Below are 26,742 nucleotides of genomic sequence, written 5' to 3' on the forward strand. Positions count from 1 at the left end.
TCTTTTTTCTCTTTTTCATCTTCTTTTCTATCCTTTCTTTTTCTAGGTGCAGCCTAGAGTACGAGTGTTGGTCGTCATCGGACGATTGTATAAAAGGAAGAAAAGAACAAATATAAATTATATAAAAAAAAAAAAAAAATAAAAAAAAGAAAAAGAATAGAAGTAATAAAGAAAGGAAAAAAAGAGAAAGAAATTTAGAAAGATTAGAAAGCCAAGAAGAAGATTAAGTGAGATAGACGATAAGCAGATTCATTTAAGAAACGATCGAACGATGCAGTACGAATAATTAATGAATGAATGAATGAATGAATGAATGAATGAATGAACGATCAAATGAATGAATAAATGAATGAATGAATAAATGAATGAACGAATGAAATGCTTCTTCACACGTAATCACGGCCGCTGAAGCTGTTACGAGCTTTTGCGAGTTGGAGAGAGAGAGAGAGAGAGAGAGAGAGGGAGAGAAAGAGAAAGCAAGAAGAAGAGAAAGAGAGAGAGAGAGATAGAGACAGAGAAACTTGTCTCTCTTCGAATGTACTTACGACGATCGCCGATCTCGAAGGTACGCACAGATTCACTAATTGCAGATCGTTTCGATCCTGCTGCACCGTAGTCCTCCCTTTCGATCTATCCTGAAAGTCCACGGAAATCTCTTTATTCGAGAATGAAGTTTACGTCGACGTCCCATAAAAATTCCTAATTTCAATGATCATTCGTGAAATCATTTCGAACGAAATCATCGGATAGATATCGTTTCGATTTAAATACATAAGGGCACGTTGATTAACCCTTGAAAAAAGAAAAGAAAAGAAGAAGAAGAAGAAAAAGAAAAGAGAACGATCGGAATAAAGGATAAGGATAAGATAAGAAATGAAATAAAAATAATACAAAATAGAAAAGAAAAAATAGAAAAGAAAAGAAAAGAAAAGTATGGTGGCTCTTGATAGAGGACATACTTGTAGAGGAGACCATCGAGGTACTAATGATCCAACCTAACCGTGAGTTACATCAACGGTGGCCAGTGTCTTGTAAGTTGCTAAGTGAAAATACGCGTAGATCCTTCGGAGATACAAGAGATCCTCTTTCTCTTCTCTCCGTCTTCCTCTATTTCCATGTAAGAGAAAGAAAGAGACAAAAGGAAGAAGAAGAAGAAGAAGAAGAAGAAGAAGAAGAAGAAGAAGAAGAAGAAGAAGAAGAAGAAGAAGAAGAAGAAGAAGTAGTAGAAGAAGAAGAAGCAGTAAACGGCGTAGGCATAATCCTCGCGAGTCCTATGCCCTTCCTCCTTTTTCCCTTCGGTCCTACCTCTACGTACACATAAACAAGAAATACCTACACGTATATCACGTACAACGACTTCAAACTCGCTTTTTAAATGTATATGTGTACGTGTATGTACGTCTCTGTTCGTGTATATATGTGTATGTACGTGTGTGTGTGTGTGTGTTTTTGTTGCTCTGTGTGTGTGTGCGTGTGTGCGTGGCATGGCGTGGCTAATCCTAATACCAGGACCCTGAAACGCCGCACGGCCCATTGGACAAAGGACCCATGACGACGCCTAACCCTGGATACACCACCGGTCGCCATTTATTTATTTCACCCGCCAGCACCTCACTCTTTTTTTAAGATATTACACTTACACATCTCCCGTTTTATTTATTTACGATCGCCGCCACGACATTGGCGTAACCTTTTCATTTTTTTTTGTTTTCTCTTCTTCTTCTTCTTCTCTTTCCTTTCCTTTCTTTCTTTCTTTCTTTCTCTCTCTCTTCCGTGCGTTCTCGTTCGTTCGTTCGCTATCTAAAGCTCCTTTTTTCTTTTTCTTTTCTTTCTCTCTCTCTCTCTTTTTTTTTTTTTTTTTTTTTTTTTTTTTTAATTTGAGACAAAGAAGTCAATTTCTTTATTTTTTCCTTTTTCTTTTCTCTCCCTCTTTTACCTTTGCCTCTCTCTTTTTCTTTATCCTTTTAGCATATAAATCCTTTCCCAAAACGAGCGATAATCATAAAAACGTTATTTGAATATTACTTTAACAATAAATTCAAAATCCCCCGAAATGATTGATAATTACGAAAACATTAATATTAATATTAACATTTCAATGAACATTATTCCTTCGCGATAATTAATAATCATGAAAATCGTGTTAATATTAATTTTATAACGTGTATTGTAATGAGTAAAATGGGAAAGAGAGATATAGGGATAATATAATGGATAGGATCTTTTCGAACAATTGATGATAATGATAAACGTTAATATTAATTTAAATAATGAATATAAATCATCATTTTAATATATTATATAGACTTTGATGAGGGGTTGGGGAGGGGGGAGAGAAAAAAGGAGTGAAAAAAGAATTGTGCCTAAATATCGTTTAGATAATGGCAATTAGAGTGATCGTTAAGAACAGTCATCTTTTGTTAAATGAAAAATAATGTTCTCATTTAGAAGCCTAAGTGCATTGAATATTTTCTAAGGATACGATTTTGTAGTCTCTCACGTCTAACTCTCTCTCTCTCTCTCTCTTTTACATCCCCCTTTTTCGTGCTTTTATTTTCTCGCAGTCTTAAGAATTTTGCAAGTCAGCGGTCTGAATCGGTATCCCGGAGGTCCTGTTCGCTCTTTGAAAAGATGTGCTTCGTTTATTTCTTCCTTTCATTCTTCTCTCTCTTTCTCTTTCACACTTGCTCGCTCATTCCACTTATGGTTCTTGTGCGGGTGCTGATCGTGACGATGGTTAAACAGTCATACCAACAACAACTTAGTAGTAGAATTCGATAGTGATAGATATTTCTACGTGAGTCTTGAAAAATTTATCTATATATCTATCTCTGTGTATCTCTATCTCTATTTCTATCTCTATCTCTCTTTCTCTCTCACTCTCTCTTTTTAACTTAAGGACTTTCCCCCATAGCCAAGAGTTTCCCATGCGTTACGAGTTTCCAGCACCGACACACTCGATATACAGACGCTATAAATGAGTGAGAAGGGAGAAAAAAAAAGAGAACGAGTGTGTGTTAGAGTGTGTGTGTGTGTGTGTAGAGAGAGAGAGAGAGAGAGAGAGGGAGAGAGAGAAAAGATTAAAGAAAAAGGGAGAAGGCAAACCGGAGAGGAAGCAAGTGAGAATATATACCTGCTGGTGGATATTAAAGCGAACATCATACCCTCGTCACTTTTACTGGCCCTCTGTTCGTCCTCCTCCCCTCCTCCCTCACACTCTGTCTCTCTCTATCTCTCTCTCTCTCTCTCTCTCTGTCTCTCTCTTTTTCCCCTCTCGTCGGCATCCTACAAGTTAAACACACGAAAGGAGGATGCTGCACGCAGCACAACTGCAAAGTCAAATCCACAACGATGCCCTTCCCGAAACATATAACCGGCAAGGATCCCTTATGTGTATATATATATATATATATGTTTTCTTTTTTTTCTTTTCTATTATTTTTTTCCCATTTTTTGTCTCTATTTATTTCGTTTCGTTTTTCTATATTTTTTTGGTAAATATTCTTTTTTTCTTTTTAACGATACATAACATTAATGTGTGCGTGCATGCGCGTACGTAAAAAGAGAGAGAGAGAGAGAGAGAGAGAGAGAGAGAGAGAGAGAGCGCGAGATCATATTTTTAATTCTTAAATACTATCATTAATTTCTTATCAGTTCGAATGTTATCAAACATTATTGTAATAATTAAATTTCATCGTTCTTACATCGAACGAATATAAGTAACATTTTTAATTAAATTAAAAAGAAAAAAAAAAAAAAAAAAAAAAGAGAAAAAGAAAAGAAAAAATAAAGGAGATTAACAAATCGATAAAATTACATCGATACATTAGACTATCATTAATTAATATAGGACAATGTTCAACATATGGATAATAATTTTTAAAAGAGAGTAAAGGGGAATGGGAGAAAAAAAATTTTCGATCGTTCCTCTTTTATTATTATTTCGCGGGGGAGTTAATATCGAAAGGATATAAAATATAAATTCGATTGGGCACGTGTTCTTTTAAACTCGACGATTCGTTCAATTTATTCTGACGCGAAAATCACACGTTACCCTTGGCAAATTCGCTATAGGTACTACCTACGTTATACCTTAAGGGCAAAGAAACGAATGCGAGCTTGTTATCGAAAAGATCGCGTCTTTTCTCGCAAGACACGAAAGCCTTCCTCTTCTTATGGTGGCGGTACCCTTAAAAAAATTGTCACTGACAAAGACGCATTCATATACGCATACAAGTACGTATATATAAACATACACACACACACACACACATATATATATATATAGGGTGTCCCTTCGCTACTTTATACCAGCTGACACGCACGTTCGTCTCATTACAGTGGAGATTGCACCGGTGCAACGAGTTCTACGTGCCGTGCATAATTTTGGATATAAGTGAGACAGAGAGAGAGAGAGAGAGAGAGAGAGAGAGAGAGAGAGAAAAAGAGAGAGAGAGAAAAAGAGATAAGGATAAAATAAATGAGAGAAGAAGGGGAAAATAATAAAAAAAAAGTCGCGATGAGTATATATATATATATATATATATGTATATGTTTGTATGTATGTGTATATCTCTATCATTCTCTCTTTCTTTCTCTCTAGGTACCCTTCCCATCTATCGTGCTTGGAAATCAGTAAAGAAAAGGAAGGAAGTAACAAAAGAGAATTTTGAAAGAGGAGCCGCCACGGGCCAATTCGAGTGGGAGAAATTCTCGCAACATGTGGTTAACGCGAAGTAACGACTCTGCGTTGTAACGTTACTGCTTAGATAGACACATTGTGGCTTTAGTGCTCCGTAAGTATATATGTATATATATATATATATATATATGTACATACATATATTATATAGAAAAAAAAGTCTTGAAAATTCAACACGAAGGTACCAACTCTACTTGACACAACTCTCTTTCAGTTCTCTCTCTCTCTCTCTCTCTCTCTCTCCCTCTCTTAGCTCTCTTTTTCTTATTACAAAAAATATTAATTACACGTAGAATTCACGAAGAATTATTTCCAAGATCAAATTCGCGTAATCGCAAATATTACGTTTCAAAGTGAACGTTTAAATAATATTTTTTAAGAAAGAATTTTCATTATCTAAAGTTTATATATTTTGTTTATCTTATCGTTTCGTTTTGTTTTCGAGAAGAATATGTTTAAAAAAGAAGTTTAGAAGCTTATCGTAGAGAAAATCGATGCGGATGGTTCGATGTCCGTATTTAAAGCTTTTTTGAATACACCCACACGCCCCGTTCGATTCGTAGCACAAGCTCCAGTCCGCAGAAACGACGTAAATTTCACGCGTATTTACGTTTATACGATCTTGTGTTCGCAAAAAAAAAAGAGAGAAAGAGAGAGAGAGAGAGAAAGAGAAAGGGTGGCTCTAAAAATCTCTCGACTGAGAAAAAAACTTGAAGCTTGGCGTTAAAAAATAAACGAAAACAGAAAAAAAGGAACAACAATAACAACGACATAAAATATTCTCTTGTTATGCGAACTTTTTATGAGACTGAAAATGATCGAAATTTACAAAGAAATTTGTTCTCTCGTCGGAATTGTTCGGATTATTTATTATTATTAACCAAAAAGTAATTTTTATTTATTTTATTTTATTTATTTATTTATTTTTTTTTTCAAACGAACGAACGAAACTTCGTAAATATCGAAAAGAAAGAGGGGGAAAGAGTGAGAGAGAGAGAGAGGGGGGAGAGAGGACGGGGGGAAGGGAGAGATCGTATCGCGCTACATTTTGCGACTGCATCCACGTGCGATCGTTTTACTCACGATAAATGTACGTATCGCAAAGAGAAGAGAAAGAACTCTCGCGACGAGAGTAGTCACGCAACGAGTTTGCTATCCGATGTATCTACCTACGTGACGTGCCACCCCTGTCGGCAGATTATCGCGAAAGATGTCTAAGGCGATCTCCTCTCCTTCTTTTCTAAACGACCGAACGGAAGGAAATTTTTGGAAAGGCACGTATATCCATTATTATCAAATTTTACATTTACGTGACGGCGCAAAGATCCAAAATTTTCGAATCAATTATAATCGTTCTTGTCGTTTTAACCATCGATGATTTACGTAACGTCATTAAATTTATTATTAATTGACAATACTTAAATAAGATTATATCAAATTTATTTTATAGAAATGAAAAACATGTGCCTTTCTGTTCACGTCGAATTTATTCTTTTGAAAAATCACTGACATGTACTATTAATATTGTAAAATATTCCCAATAATACTAATCCAGACTATCTATAATACATTCATTTTGGTATTTATCAATTTAACAGTAGTTTTGTTAGCGTAATATACGGATAACAAAAAGATAACGGTTTTTAGTCACTGGAAAAAATATCAGTATCAAAATCAAACCGGTTTTAAATCCCTAGATGGGGGTGTTTATTACCAAGTATAAAGGTGTGTCTATATGTTTGAATTGGAGGGGAGTTTTACCCAAAAAGGGGGTTATAACAAAGAAGGGGATGCCTATCCGTTACTTTAACAAAAAGTTGCCACTCCCCTACCAAAGTAAGCCACGCCCCATCAAAGTGAACCACGCCCCATCAAAGTGAACCACGCCCTATCAAAGTGAACCACGCCTCACCAAAGATAGTCATGCCCTACCGCTAAGTTACCCACGACCCCACCAAAGTTAGAACTGCCCTCTGCTAAGTTAGCCTGCTCCTTCACCAATTGGTCCTGCCCCCACTCTATTTAAACCCGCCCCCTCCAAAATTAGTCATGCCCAACCCCAACGCCCTGAAGACAATTAACCACGCCTTTTCTCTAGTTAAATACGTCCCCATTCTTGTTATCCACGCCTCCTTCTAAGTTAGTCACGACCCCGTCGAAATTAATAAGACTCTCTCCGTTATTAGCCACGCCCCGCTAAAGTTAGTCACTCCCTCATCGCCGTAGAACTTCCCCCGGCGCCAATGACAACGCCCTTACCTTAGTAAAACACTCCCTTTCCATAAACTTAAAGCCGATATGATTTTGATTTTGTTATTGTACCAATGAAGCTATATCAAAAATGACAAGTGAACGAAATGAATAAATACCGATATTTTTTTCTTTTCCTAATACAATATGTTAAGACTAAGAAGTGTTTTTCTCTACAATGAAGTAAATTTATTATATAAACCATGTTTTATTTTAAAATATAATAAAAGTAGAAGAATTAAGAAAAATTAAATAATAAAAGAATCGATTAAATGTGTGCGAGAAGATCAAGGAAAACGATCGAGAAAGAATCTTTCGATCTTACTAAGGCTCTGTCGGGTCGTGCGAGGCAGTTAGTCGCATTAGCGCCGCAATGAAAGCGTAGCTCGCACCCGAGGTCTGCAATCGTTTTCGATCGGTGCACGCTCGAATGCACTCGCGTTCGCGAGCCAGGCCGATCTTAATTACAATCGCAAATGAGACGGCGAGCGGATAATTGCGGACTATGTTGCAAGTCTCCACAAAGTTGTTCGACCGTTTATCCTGAGCAAAGCTACTCTGCATTGCCACAAATCGATCTCTAATATATGGATTTAGACTTACTAAATCTAATCGATTTTTATTTTCTTCTTTTTTTAACATTGACATAAAAGTAATGTTAAGGTATAATTATGAACACAGTAATTTATAGATTAAAATTATTAATTTCAATGAAAGAAAATGTTGAAAGAATTCAAGTAAAAACACTGTTAAACGTTGCTTCGAAACAACTACTAAATATTAGAAAAATATTGTATACTTATTATAAAATGTCCAATACATATTCATTAAAAGTAACACACTGATGTAACAAAATTCAGAATCAGGAAATACATTAAACGTTGCTGAGCAACACGATACGTAAATCGTTGATAAGAATAGCTGGTGTACATGTAGATTAAAAAAAAAAAAAAGAAAAAAAAAAAAACAGAAAAAAAAGAATAAAGGAAAAAAAGAAAAAAAAACAGAAAGATTACGTGCATAAAAGGAGAGAGTGCCCGTTTATCTTATCTGACTGTTACAAAATTATTTATATCGAAGAGAGGAGAGCTGCTATCGAAGGATACCGGGAAAATAGCTAGACGCTAAATTGTTATTTAATTTTCCTTCTTTTCTTGTGTTTCTTTTTCTTTTTTCTTTCAGATCAAAATATTGAAACACCTACGCTACGATTTGTTAATCGATCCAAATGTTTTCTAAGAAATAGATATTAGAGATTATATTAAAATTGGTTAAGAAATTCAACGCATATGTCTATCGAGAGAAACGTAGAGAAAGAGAGAGAGAAAGAGAGAGAGAGAGAGAGAGAGAGAGAGAGAGAGAGAGAGAGAGAGAGAGATCCACACGATTTCCGGGAATAATAATAGAAGTCGAAGGACCATTTTGTTCTTTCTTTCTTTTTCAACCAGTTTTAGAATTGGGGGAGAGAGAATATAGGTTCAAAAGGAAGACAGAAAAAGAGGAAGGGGTGATGAAGGAGAGGGTAGGGAGGAAGGGCGAAGAGTAATGAGTATAATCAAAACGGTTTGGTAGAAAAGTAGCCGCGAGCCATATATCGTTTCTCTATGTATATACATGCATATGTGTACACTTATATATACATATGTGTACGCGTGTGTATGTGTATGCGTGTGGTTTAGTTACGAATCCGCACTTTTGGATTTGAATTTCGAGTAGACTTTACTTCTTGATAATGTTCGCCGGTCACGCAGGCGCCATCTGATGGACGAACAAATTGCTGGTCTTCGAATCTATTCTATCCGCCCTCTTCTATGCTTCTTTCTAGTTCGACACTACATTGTTCCTCACTGCTAGTTCTGGCCACCCTCTTTTTCCTACCTACCTACCTACCTACTTACTTACCTACCTACTGACTTACCTACTCACCACCACCCTTCTACCCTCTGATTTCTGCTACCTTCTCATAAGAAGAACGTCTATAGCTACCGGGCACAAAATTTACCAAACGAGAAATCCTCTATTCGCAGATGTTCGAATTGATGGAGAACATTGTTTTTCTTTTTCTATCTGCGCGTATTTCTCTCTCTCTCTCTCTCTCTCTCTCTCTCTCTCTCTCTTTCTTTCTTTCTTTCTTTCTTTTTTCTCTCTTCTTTTCGTCTATTCTCTCTTTATCCTCAAAATTATTTTCCTAGACTTTTGTGACTATTATATTTTTTTTCTTTCGAAGAATTTCAAAGAATAAGAATAAGAAGAAGAAGAAGAAGAAGAAGAGGGGGAGGAAGATAAATACACAAAGAAAAAGGAATATCGACTTAATGAGATTTTCCCCCACCTTCCTTCATCACCCATTGGCACATGGGAGAATAGTAACGATAAAAATTATACAAATGGAAAAGAGAATTGATCCAGGTAGATCGCGATCATCATCATCATCATCATCATCATCATCAAAGAAGAAAAATCATGTATCAGGCTGCTGACTTCAGGTATAAATGGTGCCGGTCAGGGGATAGGACGTTGAGAAAGAAACAAAGAGTACCGGATGGTATGCGAGAGAAAGAAGAGGACCGCAAAGAAGATTCGGGGAGAGAAGATGAAATTACCTTTTTCGAGTCTCCCACACATACACACGTGATATCCCACCCACACACTTGGATCGTTCAACGAGTAATATATATTATATACATATATATATATATATACACACACACACACGTGTATATGTGTATACGTGTATTTCTCTCTGCCTTTGGGATATTGAGACTCGTAGATTTATGTAGGTACGAGAAGATATTATGGTGGGTAAACTATGAAAGTAGTTGCCTAACTTAGAACTCTAACTCTCTTGGTTATAAACTACCTTTTTAGGTAGCCAAACTGTCTTTGTTCGTGTCGGTTTCCTTTCTTTTCTTTTCTCCTTTTTTCCTTTTGAACCTCTCATTTCTTTAAATTCAAAATTCTAATTTCTATGTCCTCGATTATGTAATAGATCTAACGACGTCTAAAATTTCGAAATGATCTGTGACACTTTTCTCTTCTTCTTTATTTTTTATTTCCTTTTTCTTCTTCTTCTTCTTCTTCTTCTTCTTCTTTTATTTTTTTTTCTCTCTTACTCATAATTATTTTCCCCAGATAAACAGATATAATTAGGTGTAGGATATACGTAAGATATATAATTTTATATACGACCAGGCAGCTAAATATAATCGTTTCCTCTTTTTCGAGGATGATAAAAAAAAAAAGAAAAAAAAAAAAAAAAGAAGAAAAAACTTTCAAATGAATTATTGCAATCTGATATGGATATTAGAAAAATTTATTCGAAAATAATTCCCTTCTCTAGGCAATAAAATGATTATATAATGGTATTGCGCAGAAGAGAAAAATGATTCGAATTCGAGAGAATGTTTTATTTCGGTCCAAAACAAAAAAAAAAAAGAAAGGAAAAGAAGAAATAAAAAGAAGAAGAAAAAAAAAGAGAAAAAAGAAAAACGAGAAACAGAAAGAAAAAAAAAAAAAAAAGCAGAAAAGAAAAATAAAGATTTAAAATGTCCGATGATATTTAACTCGTCGACAACGAAATCAAATCGAATGGCACATAATAAATAGGCTCACAGATAAAAGAAGAGAAATCTCTTCTCACCCAAGGGGGTCGGAGATTGTCGTTTGTGAAGTGGAAATCTGAGAATAAAACGATGAAGGGTTGCTCTTCCGAGTCAGTGGCGCGTGCCCCCATCTTGATCACCCCTTTTTTCTTATGCTTTTATTATACTTATGTGCCCCGTGAATTACGCCTCGATACTCCTTCATTCAGCTGTTACTATTAGAATTCAAAGTTCTTCCTTATTCCCTCTTCCCTCATCCTTTATCCCTCCTTCTCATCGAGATGTTTTGCTCTAGAAAACTATACCTAATCTCTCCAACAAGAGTCTTCCCATTATTATATATATATATATATATATAATAAAAATAAATATTTATAATCATTACAATTTATAATCATTGCAATTGATTAGCAAGCAACAGTTTCTTTTCTTTTTTTTTTTTTTTTTTTTTTTTTTTATTATAATTTTTTATTATATTTTAATTCAAACTTAATTAAGATTAATATGAAAATTTTTCGATAGATATTTCGAGCTAAAAATTTCTTCTCATAAATTATATATAAATATATTATTTTAGAGAGAAGAAAAATATTTTCAAATAATCTACAATCATTCTAATTTATTGCGACAAACGAGAGTGAAGTTTTGAGTGAACTTTTTTTATTCTTCGTTTATTCTTTGTTCAGAAAAGAAGAAAAAAAAAAAAAGGGAAAAAGAAGAACGAAAACGAAAAAAGAAATTCAAATCAAATCATAATATAATCCATACGTAGAAAGTTTCTAGGTATAGATCATTCACGAAATCAAATAATTAATTGATTCTACTAAAACTACAAATTGATAGGATCGAAAACGAAATTATTATTATCATCATTATTATTATTCTATAAGGGTTTATTTGTGAGTTTCTCTTTTTTAATAAAGGTTTCCAACGTCGTAAAATAAAATTTGCGATTAAGGGAGAGAAAAGTTTTTGGCACGTGTTCGGATTCTATGACAAAGATCTGAAATAAATTCATATAACACCTGGAAACGACTTAACGTTTTAAAAAGGACCGATCCGAACCGCTTGCGCGTTTCCGCCTATTAATTTTCTTAAACCGATCGTTCATATTTCTCTCTCTCTCTCTCTCTCTCTTTCTCTCTTTCTTTCTCTTTTTTTTCTATCCTTTTCATCTCGAACGTATTCCTTCTCTGTTCCACAAGGTAAGTAATTCGAGCACGGTTAAATGGGATTCAAGGCAGCAACGTAGGTCCTTATGCCTTCTAAGTACTTAATAAGCTCCGACAAGAGCGTCCCTTAAAGCCACTTTAACCTCGTGTTCCCTTTTGGATTAAGACGCTCGATATGCCGGAAGAAACGAACGACAGACAGAGAGAAAAAGAGAGAGAGAGAGAGAGAGAGAAACATCGATGTGTTTCGAACGTTCTCTTTTCTCCCTTCAAAAAGAAAAAAAGGAAGAAAATAAAAGGAACAATAAAAATAAAAATAAAAATAAAAATGTTCTCCTTAAAACCCCCCCACCCCTTTCTTCCCTTTCATATCTTTACAACAGTTATCTGTTATATGTATTCGTTCGTGCATTATCAGATACTTTTCAATATCTTCTTGAGTAAAGTTGAGGGAAGGGTTGAGGGGTAGGGTGGGGGGGGCAAGTGTAAGCAAAAAGAAATAAAGAAAAGAATTTATGACTCAACCGTTAGAAAAACAATAGAATTAAGTTCTTATCTTACTGTGTAATAATATTAATAATAATAATAATAATAATAAGTAAGATTTTGTTGCGTTAAACTTTTAGGCAAAAAAAAAAGAAAAAAAAAACAAAATCCTTCTTGCTCCGAGGCGCACGGTGCAAACATTTTAATCGTATCTTCTTCTCCAGGTACTTCTAGGACTATCGGCTTTTTGGGCCCCATCCGGACTGACCGCATTCCCGTTTGTGTGACGTCAGCATCGAGAAGATTCTTTTTACCCGAACGAAAAGAGAGACTCATGAATTTGCGCTTTGACTACGTATTCTTAAGGAGTGAGAAAGAACGACAAAGAGAGAGAGATAGAGAAAGAGAAAGAGAGAGAGAGAGAGAGAGAGAGAGAGATTATACAAATGTTCAACATTTGTTTCTGACCGACTAATTAAATATACTCTTATCTTCATTAATAATACACTATTTAATTAAATATATAACGATATTTAATTTATTATTAAAAAATTATTGATAAATTTTCTTCATGATAACGTGAATTAATGATTATACGTGAAAAGTGTTAAAGCAAATGGGAAAGAGAAATATTCTCTACAAGTGTTCAAAATTGCCATTTGTGATAAATTAATTAAATATTCTCTTATCTTCATTAATTATAGAATATATCGGGTGAAATTGAATTATAGAAAGGTGTCTCTTTAATTTTCCTTTATATTGCTATTGATAACTTTTTTTCAGTGATAACGATTACACATGAAAATGTTATATTAAAGTATAGCATATTAAAAAAGTAAAAAAAAAGAAAAAAAAAGAGAGAATATATATATATATATATATATATATATATATATATATATATATATAAAGGACAGCTGCGTCTTAACTTATTCATGAATTCGTTTAATCGAATTCTGCGTGTATCTCGTTTTCTAGCTTTTTTGCTCTATGGTGACCGTTCTGTTCAGTAATCAACGTTAATTCGTAGGAAACCGTGCTGGTATAACAAGGACTATAAATTCTTTATTAGCAGCGAGAGAACACGACTTGACTTCTATCTATCTATCTCTTTTACTCTCTCCTTCTCTCTCCCTCTCTCTCTTTCTCCGTCTATCTCTATTTATCTCTCTTTCGTATCACCTTTCTCCGTGATCAACAGTCGACTTTTGCACTTCTTCTTATCCTTTTTCTCCTTCAGTTGTAACCACTACGAAAAGAGAGATCGTAATGGTATACACGAACTCCTAGAAATTATATTCCTTTCTGCATAGAAAGAGAAAGAAATATAAAGACCGATAACCTTTCTAAATCGCCAAATGTCTCTCGCTACGGGAGTCTTTCGATTCACGATTTCCTGATTCTTATTATAGTGAATTGAAGCCGAACGATCGTAAGACTCTCTAGGCCACTCCTTGAAATCGTGAAAACGATGATCTATTATTTTAACAGATCGAATCACCTTTCTTCCTTTTTCCTTCATTTTTTCTTTTTTTCTTTTTTTTTTTTTTTTTTTTGGTATTTCTTACGTGAGAATCAAATTTTTTTCTTTGGTTCCTTAGACTATCGATCAGACATAATCGATTTTCGTCGTGATGTGTCTACACGATTTTGTACAAATTTATACAATTCATTTGTTTTCTTTCTTCTTTATTCTCTTTTTTTTCTTTCTTCTATTTATTAATTTCACAGATACAAAGAGTCGTTTAATGTCGTAAAAATCGAAATAACTACTTCGTCAAATTATAAATTGACAAATTCGTCGATGGAATGAGTCTAAGTATTAGGTTTATAAAAATTCATAAACACCATAACGTTTTAGTCTATGGACCGAATTAAATTCTAAATAGAACAAACGTAGATAATAAACGTAGATAAACGTAGATAAATAAAAATTGTCTAAGACATAAAATAAAAATATTATAATCACTATAATAATAGACGATGTAATATATATTGTTAAATAAAAGGTAACTTTCTTTTTTTTTATTTTTTTTTTTTCACAGAAAAAATTCTAATAATAGTTATTGTCTGAGAATGAATTCGGTTGGTACTTGAGGACATGATCGATAAGCCGAATTCAAATGCTACTCCACATTTGGCTGAATTCCATTGGTCCATGGAACTTGGGGTTTACTGGTTTTCTTTCATAGCTTTTACTCTCTTTTTCTCTCTCTCTCTCTCTCTCTCTCTCTCTTTCTTTTTGTATCTGTGTGTGTGTATGTGTATGTGTGTACGTGTTCGCTCGATCGAAACGAGAAGCGTTCGCCAGTGCAATCTGCTATCTCGACTTAAAGGGGACAGCTTGTCCTCTTTTCTAACCCGACCTACATCAATACTATAACATTCATTTTATCCTTCTAAGTAATTACATGCAACGTCTAATGACTATTTCTATTTGTTATTAGTAAATGGGATAAAAAAAAAAAGAAAAAAGGTGTTTGCATTAAAGTGCATAAAATTTGTTCGAGAAGAAAAGTAAAAAGACGAGAGTGAAGAAAAACCGAAAGAAAGAATTATTTGTACGATACAAAAAAAAAAAAAAAAGAAAAGAAAAAAAAGAACGACAAACAAAATTAAATACACGTAAGAAAAAAAATTATTTTCTACGCGCACGATATATTTTCTAGATATACGATTATTTCTATGATGCATGGATCATGGCATTATAAAAAATCATTTCAATGTAAATGATTTACGGATGATACAAGACAAAAAAATTATACGTACGTATACATATTAATAAAATATATAATAAAATTCGTTCGTTTCTATGAAATCTCTCTATGTGGTCATCTCGTTCTCAAGGAGAAAGAATAAGAAGGCAGGTATCAAGAGAGTGAAATCGGAATGGCCAAGATCCTCCTCCTCCTCCTCCTCCTCCTACTACTACTACTCTTCTTTCTCCTCCTCCTCCTCCTCCTCCTTGTGATCCTAGACGATCGAAATGCCAACCGCAAGAGGACGAACGTTCCCTTTTTGCTGTGCTTGTCCCTTCACGGTTAGTCTTTCGTACTCGCGTTTTCTTGGAAGAGGTTGCTTCTCTTACGTCGAGAGATAGATAGATAGATAGATACAAAGAGAAAGAGAGAGAGAGGGGGAAGAAGGGAGACAGAGAGAGAGAGAGAGAGAGAGAGAGAGAGAGAAAGAGGGAGAATTTAAAGAAAATAGATGATAAAGAGAAACAAAACTCTGCTCCATATTTATCGAAGCGAATGGAACGGTCTGAACGATTTGACAAAAAAGAAATTAGACTCTTATTAATTAATTTAAAATGATCGGCGGAATGTCGTTCTAGAAACGACGAATGAATGTGAAACATTTAAGCTGACAGGAAATCTGATCTTTCAAAGTTTCATATAATATTCTGAATTTAATTAGAAAATGATATATATATATATATATATATATATATATATATATATATATATATATATATATATGTGTGTGTGTACAGAAAAAAAAAATATGTTTCCAATTATCTTTGCGAACGAATCAAATAGAATTGATTTCGAAAAATGAAAGTATATGTGGGCAAGATTAAATTTTCATTTTTTAATATATTTAATTACGTCATTTGAAATTACTTAATCAAGATCGCCACTTGGGATGAAAATTAAAAAAAGAAAAAAGAGAAAGAGAGAGAGAGAGAAAGAGAAAGAGAGAGAAATGAAACGAGTAAAACATGAAATTAATCATATTAATTAAGAACGACGAATCAATGTGACGAACCTTCAAGTTTGACAAAAATTTGTGATCTTTAATTAATTCGCAAGGAAATACTTCGACGAATAAAATTTAACAAAAGATATAAGAAAATATCCTTCATGATAATTATCGCGAAAAGAAATATAACTATTATTAATCGTTCTGTGATCCATATGAAAAAAAAAAAAGAAAAAAAAAAAAAAAAAAAGAAAATTGAAATAAAATAAAATAAACCATCGATTGAAATGAAAACGCGAAGAAATTTATCTCGAAAGTATCTAAATGCATACAAATTATCGTCTAATCTATGTAAAGCAAGAGATCGTCACACGCAGGATGAAAGTTAAGAGAGTTAGGTGACGGTGGTAGATGACTGGTACGGTTAGGGAGTAAGTAAGGGGCAGGGACAAGGGCGGGCGCGGGGGCGGGGGCGGGGGCGTTGGCGGGTTATATAGAGAGGGTGGGGGATAGAGAGAGTGAGAGAGCAAGAGCAAGAGAGAGAGAGAGAGAGAGAGAGACGGAGAGATCAGGACTAGTTTGGATCCTGAAGGTCTTCTAGTTCGGTTCGTAATCGAGGTAGCTACAGAGTCGAGCGCCATACTTCGAAGCGGACTAATGGTGCGTCTAAGGCACCCAAGGGGAACAAAATGAATTTTGAAGGGAGAGAAAGAGGCTCGAAAGGCAACTACAGGAAGAAGAAGAAGAAGAAGAAGAAGAAGAAGAAGGAGGAGGAGGAGGAGTAGGTGGTGGAGTAGGAGAAAGAGGAGGATGGAAAACGACGATGAAAGAGACGACTACGAAGACTACAACGAGGAGGAGTTTGAGTTGAAGTTGTGGAGTCTCAGGGCCTGTGCAAGCCTTACGACCGCTTCTTGCTAGAAACGCATGAATAATGCAACAATTGGCCGGAGCGACGACGATCCTTTGTTTTCGCAGGCCCTTCGTTACTGCCCGCCAAATTGCTCGCTAAGACTATACACACCAAGTCGGCTAGTCACCACCGGACCAATTTTACTCCGTAAACTATCACTAACACGTATACGCGTACCACGTATACTCATAACTTCGTACACGTCATATATATATATATATATATATATATATATATATATATATATATATAGGTGTTTGTATACACGTGCACGCGCACGTGTTATTTCTTTCTTCCGTTCTTTTTTTTGTTTTTTTTTTTTTTTATTTTGTTTTCTTTTTTCTCTTCTCCTTTTTTTCTAACTTTCAAATAATTAACAATTATATAGGAGTTTTGGCCTAATCGTTTTCTGCAACACCTGCATATCTCTCGAAGAGATGCGATATATACAGACACACACGTCCTAACACGAATCTATGTATTTATAATATTTATATGTGTATACGGACACAAAAATGGATTGTCCATTTCCAGGAAACAACCTGGTGCACTTCACAAGGTATAAGAATTCCTTTGAAGAACGGCATGAATCAAAAAGCAACTCTTTGTCAGGTATACATTTACTGTCGTTCACCTGTTCTACAGGTTATAACTATTATAAAGGATTGCCCTCTTTCAAAGGTTAGACATAGAAGGGTAAAAATAATTATAGTAAGTAACGAAGGAATTTTACGATTTTACGAAACTCGCACAATAATTCGGATACACATGTTTCACATTTCGAACGTTTATTTCTCAATGAGTTTTAGAAGGGAAAATAGAAGAAGAAGAAAAAGAAAATAGAAAAAAAGAGAAGAGAAGTAAAAAATCACTAAAATTTGATAAAAGATAGAGATAAACAGAAATAGAGAGAGAGAGAGAGAGAGAGAGAAAAAAAAAGAGACAAGCAGGTAGGACCTTGACGAAACCTAGATTTCGAGTCAAATTATCTTAATGAAGTGTCACTAATGTTAACTATGGTTCATCCTTTTAAAAATTCCTTTCGAAAGAAACAAGATCACCATTCGTTCATCGTTCAGGTAGTTCTACGTGCGTTAGAGTGAATAATAGTCATGAGTTTTATTCGTTTTTTTTCTCTCTTCTTTTTCTTTTTTTTTTTTTTTTTATTTCCTTTTCCTTTCTCTCGGATAATCAAACAATCAAATTCAAGTAATTCTAATCATAGCATTACCGATCTCTTTCAATGGCATGGAATTAATCGAATGCGTGAGAGAGAGAGAGAGAGAGAGAGAGAGAGAGAGAGAGAGAGAGAGAAAGAGAGAGGATTATAAAAAGAAGAAAGAAGATAAACAAGAAATAATAATATTATAGGATATAAAGCAAAGGCACAATAATATATATATTTCTCCTTTGTCGAATAAATTCGTAAAATTTTGAAAGTATCTCAAAACTTCATAAATGACGTACATTCATTAACTATAAATCAAATGAATGAAAGGATTTATACTATATTAGAGTAAATTCGTAATAAGTATATAATTAATATTTATACTTTCGTCGAATTTAATCGTCCGTTTCCGTTATTACATAATCTATCGTCGCAATCTACTGTAAAATGTTAAACTGTCCAAGTGAAACGAATTGTAACGTTACTTCGGGCTATTTTAATATTCATAAATTTTTGAATATATTCAAACTCACGTCAGAAGAAAAATTACATGTTTTCATTGAAACCCGCAACTAAATCCTGATTAATAAATAATACATATGTATTCTTGTTGTACTCGATGCTTATTCGTTTCAAATAACTTGAACTTTAGACTTGATAAAAGAGAAAGAGAGAGAGAGAGAGAAAGAGAGAGACAAATATACGGAATTTGTGTAGGCGAATAGGCATAAAACTTTATTGAATTAGCAATAACATAGCCGGATTATAAAATTGTCTCTTATCTCTAAGCAAGAATTTGGTATAAGTCTAATTCTCATACCGGTTAAATTCTATGAAAATTAATTATTTTTACTTAGTTATTAAAGTCGTTTACTTACTTTCCAAAACATTTCGAAATAGATTTCTCTTTCTCTCTCTCTCTCTCTCTCTCTCTCTCTCTCTCTCTCTCTCTCTCTCTCTCTCTCTCTCTCTTTTTCCCTTACACATTCATTAGAACAAAAATTCAATTTAATTCACTTACGAAGATAATTAAACGGAAAGAAAAGAAATATAAAGATGAACGAGTAAATTCATTATAAAAGTTGAAAAGAGACGGTGCAAAGTTTCTTTATATCTGTCTTTGTTTCTCTTTCTCTCTCTCTCTCTCTCTCTCTCTCTCTCTCTCAACATACATTAATATGAACTTATGGACCAGTCACTCATACAAACGCATTGCGCTTACGGCCATTGCACCGCGAACGACTAAGAAGCTCTCACATACCTGAGAAGAGTTGCCCAGCCTCCTCCATCGCTTCACTTACCTTTTATACCTGAACAGACAGAGAGAGAGAGAGAGAGAGAGAGAGAGAGAGAGAGAAAGAGAGAGAGAGAAGATCGTGTCATTAAATAATCCCTTGGCCGACGCTCATCAGGATCCTTACGAGGCGAAATAATATTCGGCCGAGCATCCTACAGACGGCTGTGCGATATTTTACGTAAGGATCCCTATGCATCCTCTCTGTCCTTTTCTAACTTTTTTTTAATGTCCATCTATCTCTTTCTCTCTCTCTCTCTCTCTCTCTCTCTCTCTCTTTCTATCTATCTATCTATCTATCTCTCTCTCTCTCTCTCTCTCTCTCTTTTACTCTCACTCTCACCCTTTTCATCTTTATTATTCTTTTTATCTCTATCTATCCTCTTGTCACGGCTCGTTTTCATCCGATCCTCGTTCACACGTGAATATAAACGATCGTCTTTTCTCTCTCTCTCTCTCTCTCTCTCTCTTTCTCTTTCTCTTTTTATTTTTTCCGCTTGTATTTTTTTCGCTCCATTGTTATTATTATTTTTGCTTTTTTGTCCTTCTTCTTCTTCTTCTTCTTCTTCTTCTTCTTCTTCTTCTTCTACCTTTTGTTTTTTATTTATTTGTTTTTCTTGTTCTCTTTTTTTTTCTTTTCTTCTCTATCATTCAAAGCTATCTCTTGCTCTTTTTTTTTTTTGTATCTGTCACTTTCTATCTATCTATCTATCTCTATCGAAAATGATAAAAATTTATCAATCGATAAAACGCAATTATGCAAATGTATTTAATTATACGGAAGGAAATATTTTAGAGCGGCAAGAAAATTGTTATTGCAACTAATATCCCGATAAAGATAGAATGTATAAATATATATATATATATATATATATATATATATGTACGCTTGACGATGATTTAAATTGAGATTACAAGTAGGCGGAAGTGAGTATTCGATAGTTACGGTCGATATCTTCGATACGATGCTTGACTACTAACTGAGTTCTAATTTTGCGATATGTATAGATATAGATATACGCACACACATACACACACATACACACACATACACACACATACACACACATACAGTCGCACACAAGTATATATGTCGCGCATGTTCGTTTTACTTAAAGCGTTTAAGTTGTTATCGTTTATTGCTAGTACTTTACTATCGGATCGATTAATTCATCGGTATATGTGAGTTTTCCGATCGATTTTTTTTATTATTATTTTTTTCATTCTTTTTATTATTTCTTTTTATTTCTTTTTTTTTTTATATTTCCTTTTTATCATTCGATTTTCTTTACTTTTACCAATATGAATCTTACGACATACATTGCTAAGTGTATACATAGTATAAAATATTCAATCTGTAAAGAGATAAATTCTATTTTCGGTTTTCTCTGAATGATGACTGTAAAATTATCATTAAAAGAGGTATCATTAAGTATTCATCGAAGAGCATGTGCAACTTCGCGACAAACTGTTAAACGTTAAGATTATTTTTCTTTCTCTTTTCTTTTTTTCTTTCCCCTGATTTATTCCTTTTCCTTAGCTTTTATTATTCTTTATATTTATACGTATACAAGCTAATAAAGAAAACAGAGATAATTGATATCTCTATCGAGCTAGTTAATACAGATCTAACATGAAAATATCATCGATGATTAAATTAATGATAGTGAAAAAAACAAAAAAGGATGATTCTATTACTTATAATTAATCTCGTCTTCTTTCTTGTTATATATATATATATATATATATATATATATATATACACAAGGATCTTGATGATAATAATAATAATAATGATAAATATTATATAGCATTAATAAAATCGATATTAACGATAGAAAGATATTGAAATATTAAATATTATTAATTAAATATTAAAACTGAATACTATCGGAAGATTCAATACTTTTTTCATTTTTTATCATTGCCTTCAATCACGTGACTTTATATATATATATATATATATATATATATATATATATATATATCTTCTCGTGAAAACGTCGGAAGGTGTTTATCAGGAAAACTCACGAAAACTAAACGCAATTGATTCTGATTATTTTTACTTATCTCGAGTATGAGAGTGACAGAGAGAGAGAGAGAGAGGGAGAGAGAGAGAAAGATAGGAAATCTCTATTTGCGTTCTCTCTTTCACTTATTCTCTTTCTCTCTCTCTCTCTCTCTCTCTCTCCCTCCCTCTCTCTCTTTGTCTCTCTTACTCACTTAAGTAAAACTCCCTTTCGATCTACGATCGATCTACCATAGAAAGTAATTTCCTCGCGTGTAACACGCAACTATCGTAACAATACCTTGTGAATCTTTCCCCAATTAAGTGTCGGAAGTTCGATCAGGTGCAAAATACAAGAGCGCGCACGTGTGTTCACCTTCGTCAGTTTGGATGAAAGATAGAAAGAATAAGAGAGAGAGAAAGAGAGAGAGAGAGAGAGAGAGAGACTAACTTCCTAATATACTATATTCTCTCTCTTTCTCTTTCTTTTTTTTCTTTCTTTCCTTTTTCTTTCTTAACCAAACGACATTCAGTAACAGATTATTCCAAGAAGAATAATAATTCTGTAATTTCAAAAGAGAATGGGGAGAGAGAGAGAGAGAGAGAGAGAGAGAGAGAGAGAGATAGAGAAACCTTTTTCGCGACTAATTCCGCAGGTGTACGGTGGTCCCTTCTGCTGAGGAACGTCTGATCGTCAAAGAAACATGCACTAGGTGGAGGAAGGATAATGTAAGGATAGCAACCAACGCAGACGGCTTAAGGTGTGTCCAAAAAAAAAAAAATTGAGAGAGAGGGATAGTGAACTTGAGAAACATGTTTAAGAAACTTAAGGACATAAGTAACTATTCTCTGTCGGCGGTATTAAACTTCAAAAAATAACAAATATCTACGGATTCGTTCGGTAAATAATTTTTTTTCCTTATTTTTTTTTTTAATTAATTTGTTCGCAACGATGATAACAAAAAAATACTTTTCTTTCCTCTTATCAAGAATTCATAAGATCGATTATCGCAAACAAGGAATGGACAAGGATCGATATTTTTGTATCTTCTCTGTTTAATTTCGGTCGATAATTTTTTTATAAAAAAAGAAGAAAAGAAAAAAATTAAATAAAAAGCTTGACCATCGCAATAATGTATAATAAGAATTAATTCCTCTATTTTGTTTTTCATTCTTTATTTCTCTCTCTCTCTCTCTCTCTCTCTCTCTCTCTCTCTCTCTTCAAACTAGCTTCTATTTAAATAATTTTGATCAAATTGATACGGTAAGAAGATCAATAATCACGATATACCGAATAACAAGGATCGATAATACGTTTTCTTTTTGTAAATAATAATTGATTAACGCGAGATTAAATAGAAGAGTAATATTTTGCGAGATGTGAAATGAATGATTGTTATTTCGATTGAAAATCATATTTATCGTTTTCTCTCATAATATCTTTTGACGTTTTAATATCTAACACTAACAATAAGAGGGATGAGGGAAGAGGAGGCATCGCAAACTCGTTTGGCAGTTAGCGAGTCCTTCCGAGTATCAAGGATGAGAACGCGACGTGTTGGTGGACAGGACGATGGTTAAACGCGATGCTATTCTCAGTAGTAGAAGAAGAAGAAGAAGAAGAAGAAGAAGAAGAAGAAGAAGAAGAAGAAGAAGAAGAGGAAGAAAAGGAATAATAATAATAAGAAGAAGAAGAAGAAGAAGAAGAGGAAAATGAAGATGAAGATGAAGAAGAAGGTGGAGGAGAAGAAGAAGAAGAAGGAAAGATGCTCCCGGCTAAAGTCTTTCTCTGTTTGATCTTTAGCTCCTGCCGCCTTATACACTGACCTATATTTGCTGGAACCGGGTCTGCTCGAGTAGACCCACTACCCCGAAGAGAGAAGAGAACATACGACACCACACACACTCGTACAACCAGACAGACAGCAGCGGATACTAACACGCAGATACTAACTCTCATATACACGTAACCACCGTAGTCCCCTTTTTCATCGATCCTCCGATCTCACTCAACCGCGTAAGTTTTTATATCGATGATTTAAAAAGAAAAAAGTAAAGGAGAGAGAGAGAGAGAAAAAAAGGAAAGGAAAATTCCAATTTCCATATACTTTAGATACATGATATATATAATATTTTATGATATAATTTCAATTGAAAAAAATTTGCAATAATAATCATCGAACGTTTGATATATTATCGATCGAATATGAATATGAATTTTGTTCTTTTTCTTTTTCTTTTATTTTCCTTCGTTTCCTCCTTTTCTTTTCTTTTCTTTTCTTTTCTTTTCTTTTCTTTTCTTTTTTTTTCTTTTTTTTTCTTCTTCCTTTTTGTTTATATTTCTTTTCTCTTGCCTTTTTCCTTCATCTTTCATCTTTCCTTTTGAACATGCTTATTAAGGATAATTATATAAAAAAAAGCGCGTTTTAATAATATCGTTCCTTCGATTGGTTTCAATCTTAAAATGATTTCAACGAATAATAATCATACGTTATCACGAAATATTTTCGTCGAAGAAATATTTTCCCGTTCGTTGATACGTTTATATTCCATCATTAAACACGCCGTTACGTGGCTCGCTGGTAATTAGCAACACCGGTAAATGAGATTAAAATCGCGAGAGAAGAGGAGACTCACTTCTTGCCGAATATTCGCGGATCTCTCTCTCTCTCTCTCTCTCACGCTATCTATATGTAGGTATAATTAAAGGAGGAGTTTAATTAACTTACGTATGATTCTCAAGCTTCTTCTTTCGAGGAAAAATAAAAAGATAAAAAGAAAAAAAAAGATAAAAAAGAAAGAATGCATAAAAAGTAAAAAAATAGAGGTGAAGATAAAAAAAATAAGCTCGAAAATTTTCGTACTAATTAATCGCTTTCTTTAGAAAGTCGATGCCAATTCTCGTGGGTGTTACAAACAAAATCAACTGTAAACACGATGAAAGAAACAAATAAACAAAAATATAAATTTGACATTTCATTTATTATTATTACTTATCAGTATCGAAAGTCATTAATGAAATTCCAAAATGAGTATAATAATCGACAGCCTTGGTATATATATATATATATATATATATATATATATTATACACACTTTTTCATATACGCGATCATATACATTTACTTAAATATCTTGCAACATGCTTTTAAGATAACTCCTACTTCGCTTGAAATGTACATGGATAAAAAAAAGAGGGAGACAGACAGATAGACAGAGAGAGAGAGAGAGAGAGAGAGAGAACATCATGCTTAATAACTTTTACACGCACGTTCAAGCTTTTACTTTGGATAGTTCGGATAATGGAAACGACTTCCATTATCGATAATTTTATCCTCCTCCGGAAGAGATAAGTACATAGACGGTGGTGACATAAACTGTGGATTTTAAAGAGAGGTCTACTGTTTCTCTCTTTTTTTTCTCTCTCTCTCTCTCTCTCTCTCTCTTTTTTGTCTTCTTCTTACTCTTTTCTGTTTTCTTACTATTCTTGTTTTTCCTTTTCTTTTTCTTCTACAAATAGGTAAAAGTGAAACGCGATAAATATTATTACAAATGATCATAGAAAAAATGCAACGACGCATAAGCTATTATACCGTCATTATATAGGGTATGATTATTAAGAGTAAATAAATACTTCAAAAGTGTGCTTGGAACAATCAGTTCGAATTTTTTTATTTTTTTTTCTTTGATATAAATTACGATCCAAGTAATTTTGCCAGTGTGTATTGTAGAAAGAAGAAGAAGAAGAAAAAGAAAAAGAAGGAGAAAAAAAGATTTAAATACAAGCCATTAAATTATGTCCATGAGAAGATTGGAAACGATTTGTCGATAAAAAACGATCTGGTGAACGTTTTATAGACATCGTTATTAAAATCATGTTTCATGTTAAATGATCAAAATAGGAAAATAGTCTGTTACGAGGACAATCAGATTACATTGTATAATCCTTCGTACCGAGAATAATGATTATGCGTGGGGAGAGAGAAAGAGAAAGAGAGAAGGAAAAGAATTGACAATAGTGTAGAAATATTTAATCGAGAACCTTGGACAGTGTCCTAGTTTCGAGAAACGCTGCATTACGTCGAGCCCCTATCGAATGAAAGAAAGAAAGAAAGAAAGAAATAAAGAGAGAAAGAAAAAGAGAGAGAGAAAGAGACGAAAGATAGAAGCTTTATGCGGCATATAATATAAAAGAGAAGGATAGAAATAGCGAAAAGTATGTTCATGCCGAACCAGACCATATTCCATTTTCAGCTCGAACAAGCTCTATCTCTTTCTCTCTCTCTCTCTCTCTCTCTCTCTCTTTCTTTCTCTCTTTCTCATTAGCACTCCTGACCCTTCAGCAGACCAGGCGAATGATGGTGACGACGACGACGACGACGACTATAACTACGACGACGAGAAAGTAAAGGGTCGGTGAATGCAGCTGCAAATGAGAGGAGGCACCACCAATCCCAATGTCGTTTGCACAAGGTAGTTCTCTATGAAAGATGCAAAGCGTTGAATGAAAACCACTATGTCGGTTACGTGGGCATATCGAGGACGAACGAGAAAGATAAGGTGAGAGGGAGAGGAAGAGGAGGAGGGTGCTTTGATCAAAGATACCCACGATACTCCCGTTTACTTTCCCTCCAACAGAGAGTTGTGCTCCTCTTTTGAAGAATCCATTTCTCTTTCTCTTTTCTCATAAAAAAAAAAAAAGAAAAAGAAAAAAAGGAAAAAAAAGAAATAGTAACAACCTTACGTGCGATGAATATTAGAAATAACGGGTCGGTGAAATAGAAGAAGGGAGAACAAAAAAAAAAAAAAAAAAGAGAGAAAGGAAAAAGAAGAGGACGAAAAAAAAAAAAGAAGAAGAGTAATAAAACAAATAAAAATTAAATTCGTTCGACGTATTATATAAAAGGTAAATACCTTAAGTATATATATCAATGACGATCTAACGTATTAAATTGTAGAAGTTGTTGCGAACGGAGTATCACGTAATATTGCGCAACATTGTGATTGGTCAATTGAATACAAGTAAGTACGTAGTACGTATTATACATAAGTTATGTACTTACTTAACGTACGTATTAACATATATATTTACTTATATTATTTATACATGTATTTAAATAGATATAAAGTACTCACCGGTTTATTGGGTAAAGCCGAAGTAGAGGCAGCGATGCTTCGATCAGTAGGATGATGATCGTTCTCGTAATCGTCACGATGATGCCTAACGCCGGTAGCGTAAGTCTCTCTAACGTCTCTTACATCCCTTACGTCCCTGAGGTCCCTGAGGTCGCGGAAGTCGCGTAGGTCGCGAGGTTCTCGCTGGTCGCAGCGGCTCACGTGGTCCCGTTCACCGCGAGGCTGCCTCGACATCGCCGTGGGCTCCTCCTCCTCCGAGTCGAGCAGCAGCTGCTCGACTCCTCCAACACCACCTCCTCCTCCTCC

At 34.1% G+C, this 26,742-nt stretch overlaps 1 protein-coding gene across 1 annotated transcript in view; it reads right to left on the minus strand.

Moving 5' to 3' along the window:
* The window catches only part of LOC146872320 (uncharacterized), a 27,683-nt gene extending 941 nt beyond the window's left edge, over window positions 1–26,742 (minus strand). Inside the window, exons 1-2 of the mRNA XM_085663403.1 lie at window positions 26,437–26,742; window positions 546–635 (exon numbers count right to left, since the gene is read on the minus strand). Coding sequence (XP_085519529.1) covers window positions 546–635; window positions 26,437–26,670 — 324 coding nt within the window. The 5' untranslated portion in view covers window positions 26,671–26,742. The remainder of the gene's footprint in view (window positions 1–545; window positions 636–26,436) is intronic.

The sequence above is a fragment of the Vespa mandarinia genome, chromosome 21, assembly GCF_050613455.1.
Source record: "Vespa mandarinia isolate Hongniang chromosome 21, ASM5061345v1, whole genome shotgun sequence".
In the NCBI taxonomy this organism is placed as follows: Eukaryota; Metazoa; Arthropoda; class Insecta; order Hymenoptera; family Vespidae; genus Vespa; species Vespa mandarinia.